The sequence below is a fragment of the Wasmannia auropunctata genome, unplaced genomic scaffold (genome assembly GCF_000956235.1).
Source record: "Wasmannia auropunctata unplaced genomic scaffold, wasmannia.A_1.0 LD335797.1, whole genome shotgun sequence".
NCBI lineage: Eukaryota > Metazoa > Arthropoda > Insecta > Hymenoptera > Formicidae > Wasmannia > Wasmannia auropunctata.
This window is the reverse complement of record NW_012027093.1, coordinates 27,495-32,154: the sequence shown is the minus strand read 5'-3', so window position 1 is coordinate 32,154 and position 4,660 is coordinate 27,495. Positions and strand designations below refer to the sequence as shown.

The window sequence follows — 4,660 nt, the reverse complement described above, 5'->3', positions numbered from 1 at the left end:
TTTTTTTATAGAAAAAGAACACAAGCCTCGTTTTTTTTCAAAATTTTGTTTTTTTTTTCAGCTATATTTATTTAATATTTTGCTTAATTTAAGTTAATTTTTTATGATTTTTCATTTTATAGATTTAAATTATCATCATTTCATGATTTCTTTACGCAAAACGAGAAAGCCAATATATTGATTCTGAAATGCATTTTAAAGCAAGGACTTCAATGAAATAATTATAATAAATTCTACTTAAGGAAAAGCTGTTTTGAAAAAGAATTAAAAAGATTCTCTTTTTTTGTAAAAGTTAAATGTAGATCACATTAAAATGAAGTATATAATTATATAATTACTATTTACTTATTAATTACTATATATAATTACTATTTATTTATTAATTAGTCGTGCTATCGGAATTAGAAAAAAAACCAAATTTATATTTTTTCAATGAAATAAAACATGTTTTTTTCTAATGTTTTTTCTATTAGAAAAAAAAAACGTTTTTTTTTACATCCTACCTGAATGGTCAAATTTCAACTGGAACCACTGAAAGTGTCTTCATCGAAACGTGTCGCGAACAAAACTTTATTGATAAAATTGAATAAAAAACAGGTCGATAAAAACGAGTAAAAACTTTTATTGATGAAATAATACAATAATTATAAAAAATTGATGGAACGTTTCGGTCTTAGCCACCATAAAAATTACATTAAAAAAGAAATTTAATAGACAATATCTCGTACATGTGTTAACGCTCGTCTCACATATGCGAGTTATCAACTTTTAATAATTATTTAATTTGTATTATTTCATCCATAAAAGTTTTTGCTCGTGTTATCATTGGCTTCTGTTTCTTATTTTACTTCATTGATTTTTTTCATACGAGCAGTATTCTAATTTAATTTTAAAACTTATTAAATTCATTAGATTTTTAAATGAAAATGTTAACATCTTAAGGAAACCTGGAACGACCGACCATCAAGATCACAGAGAACATTTTTCTTGATTCAATATGTACAATTACTTAAGAATTGACACAATTTATAGTTTTATTTATTATATAGATAATGTTCAATCACTAATAACTCGATAATCAATCATGTTTTCCGCAGTTTCCGCATCGGGAAACATTGAAATAAAGCAATCACTCAAGAGACTTGAAAAGAAAAACGTATTGTTTGCTTTGTAATGCACAATGCATCGCTCTGTCACATTATAACGACATATCCAACTTATTATTCACAAATGTTTCAAGTAAATAAGTAATAGCATGATTTATCAAAAAGAATTTCTTTATTTCCCACGTTTCCTAAAAAATAGAGATCAGTTTGCTTATAACAGCAACTCTGGATTATCGCGAGATACATATGCGTAATATGTCTAAGATGGCTTAAAAATTAGATCTTTATCATTTATTAGTTTTATAATTTCGATAGAAAATAAAGTTTACGGTAAAGTAATCCTTGATACGAGACATTAGAGAATATCCCGGGCAGTATAATTCTAAATGTGGACAGAAAATGAAGATTAAATATAAACACAAGGTAAAATATGTCTACGCGTACAATTGTTGCTAAATTTAATAAACGTTAAAGCGATGAACGATGAATCTTCGAGGCTCGCATTTTTCGCGAATATTTCTCTTTTATCTCTTTTGTTCAGAATAATTAATTACGCAGAGACCAAAAGAGAGTTTGGAAAACTGTAAAATATTTTTGTAACTGCAATTCTGGCCCTTTCGTGGCGTGGTGAAAAAGAAAGACCGACGAAACGCCGACTCTAATTATCCAATTGTACTAAGAAATATGATTTTAACGAAATCATAATATATCAGGAACGATATAAAAACTTTTTTTTTTTTTTCTAAAACTTGCAAAACCTTTTAGGTCTCTAAAAGACACATTTGTCATGTTTTTCAATTAGCAGATCAACGCGCTACAAGGTTTGATCGCCAGCGAGGGGGTTAAACGAGAGGATAGCTGGCGCTGCTCGCTATACCGCAGTGGTTATCCTTATTCCTAGCCATCTTGATGTAACCTTCTCTACCCCATGTTTCGCCCCAACTGTTCTTTACCAGCCAGTAATCTTGGCCGGTCTCCTCGTCCGTGCCATAGCCGACGATCAGCACACCGTGATCTAGGGTTCCTGAACTGCACTCGGGATCGTAATATACTCCTAAAAAAAAAAAAATATGAGATTTGAAGTGGAAAAAAAGTGCGAATAGGAGTAAAGAGTGGTCCCAAAAATCGCCCGTTTTTTTTTGGGCCCTCGATTTTGAGACCTGAACTGCGTGCCAAATAATATCTTATAATGAGACATTAATATATGGAGAAGTTTCAAGTTGAGGTGACAATTGTTGTCAGAGCTGGAGGAGGGAGGGGATGAAATCAAAGTTTATTATGTGCGTGGAATTATCACAGATCTGCGAGGTCCGGTATTTTAAGAAAGTTGATCCAGCCGATGAAAGTTGATCGCAGTTTTACGTAAATGACGCTCGTTTTGGTAAAAAAAAAAATTGTAATTTTTTTCTTTCGAATCTCGTTATATATAATAGATTAGACGATACAGAAATGTATGATTATTCTGTCAAAGTATGTATCCAAAAGACTTTCATACGACAACAGAAGAATGTGACAAAGACTAAAGAATTTCAAAATGTGAAAATACCTACAGATATGAGTTTCAAAATTCAGGGGCGTATTTTATGAGCAACTATTTTTAATACAAAATAAATAAATTAAATTAATTCAAGAAGAAATTGTTCGAGAAGTTATAATGTTCTGCAGCTTGCAAATCTCAGATAATCGGAGCTCTGAAGTCTCTTTAAAGTAAAATTTATTTTAATTTAATTAAAATTATATATGAATTAAATTCGTATCGCGACTTTAATAATCGATCTGAAATTTCAAGTCCAAATAATAATAATCATCTTTTTACGTCACAATTGAATTTCTAAATAATGTGAAAATGCCTACAGATACGAATTTCAAAATTCAGGGGCGTATTTTATGAGCAACTATTTTTAATACGAAATAAATTAATTGAATTAATTCAAGAAAAAATTGTTCGAGAAGTTATGTTCTGCAGCAAATCTCAAATAATCAAAGCTCTGTAGTCCCTTTAAAGTAATATTCATTTGAATCTAATTAAAATCATATATGAATTAAATTCGTATTGCGACTTTAATAATCGATCTAAAATTTCAAGTCCTAATAATAATCATCTTTTTACGTCACGATTGAATTTCTAAATAACGTGAAAATGTCTACAGATACGAGTTTCAAAGTTTAGGGACGTATTTTATGAGCAACTATTTTTAATACAAAATAAATTTAATTCAAGAAGAAATTTTTCGGGAAGTTATAATGTTCTGCAGCTTGCAAATGTAAATTTACAATGTCGCTTGCGATTTAAAAAAAAATCAAGTTTTCGGGTAAAGAGACGTAATAAGTGATCCACCCTCCAGCTGTGATAACAATTGTCACATCAACCTGAAACTTCTCTGTGATTATCTCATTATAAGGTACTACATATTTGGCACACAGTCCAGTCCTAAAAAAATCGAGGGCCCAAAAAAACGAGCGAAAAAAACTATCTTGGGTCCTCTTTGAGATTTTATGACACAAAAATTAATCTCGCTAATTATTGCATTACGGACTTTTAATTTCCGATTTACAACTTTACGTTAAAAATCTTTTGCACAAATTACAACCTTGTCAGATAAAATTTGTAAAAATTTAGTTTATTAAAAGCGCATATATGTGTGTGTGTAAAATACATAATACGTACCTCCGCTATAAAGCTGGAAGGACGGACGAGAGGCGTCGATAGCGACCGAGATTGGACCCATAGTGGCGACCGCGGCCTTTAGCTTCTCCTCGTCTCCTTCCGGAATGTCCACGTAGCCGACGTCGGTCGCGCCCTTGTTTCTCGGATTGTATCTGCAATTTCAGGAATTCCGCGATGAATCATCAATTCCGCGAGGCGCGCCTGAATCATGCGAAATAATTAATGATTACGGACCTGCACTTGTCATTCTCCGCTTCGTACGGATAACTCTTTTCGGTGTCGAGGCCGCGATTCTCTTTCACATACTGAAAGGCATAATCCATCAGACCACCATTGCATCCGTTGTTGCCGTATTTGCCGGAACAATCGATCAGATTTTGCTCGCTGAGCGATATCAAAACGCCGCTCTGTCTAAAATGCTGTCCCTCCAGAGCTCCGGTCTGCAAGAAGAAGAATAAACAATAATGTCCAATTCTGTCGATTAAGGATGTTTGGTACCTACAATAGTAGCAAAAAGTTAAAGAATTGATTTTGACGAATATGCTCTTCTCATATAGTTTGAGTAATAAGGATTGTACAGAATGTTATTATTTAAAACTAGAGCGCAGAAATGCTTCTGTTGCTTTTTTCCTGAGAATTTTCGAATTCTATGGCCAAATCTAACCAAAAAATTCAAATTAAAATCCTTATAACTTTGAATTGCTTCAGTGAATCGACTTCGGCTTTTGTCTTAAGTCTTTCAACATATATAAGAACAATTTGTAAAATTTTTGTTAAATTCTCATTATTTTAAAAATTCTATAGGTATAAAATTTTTATATTCTATACCTATAGAATTTTTAAAATAATGAGAATTTAACAAAAATTTTACAGATTGTTTTTATAT

At 31.5% G+C, this 4,660-nt stretch overlaps 2 protein-coding genes across 3 annotated transcripts in view; both read right to left on the bottom strand.

Moving 5' to 3' along the window:
- Positions 1-982, bottom strand: part of LOC105456044 (probable GDP-L-fucose synthase) — a 5,805-nt gene extending 4,823 nt beyond the window's left edge. The window contains exon 1 of the mRNA XM_011699817.1: positions 962-982. Within this exon, the coding sequence (XP_011698119.1) occupies positions 962-982 (21 nt within the window). The remainder of the gene's footprint in view (positions 1-961) is intronic.
- Positions 983-1,259: 277 nt separating this feature from the next.
- Positions 1,260-4,660, bottom strand: part of LOC105456042 (cathepsin L) — a 10,145-nt gene continuing 6,744 nt past the window's right edge. For both annotated transcript variants that reach the window (XM_011699814.1, XM_011699815.1), the window contains exons 5-7: positions 4,009-4,214; positions 3,775-3,926; positions 1,260-2,160 (exon numbers count right to left, since the gene is read on the bottom strand). In XM_011699814.1, the coding sequence (XP_011698116.1) occupies positions 1,949-2,160; positions 3,775-3,926; positions 4,009-4,214 (570 nt within the window). In that variant the 3' untranslated portion in view covers positions 1,260-1,948. The remainder of the gene's footprint in view (positions 2,161-3,774; positions 3,927-4,008; positions 4,215-4,660) is intronic.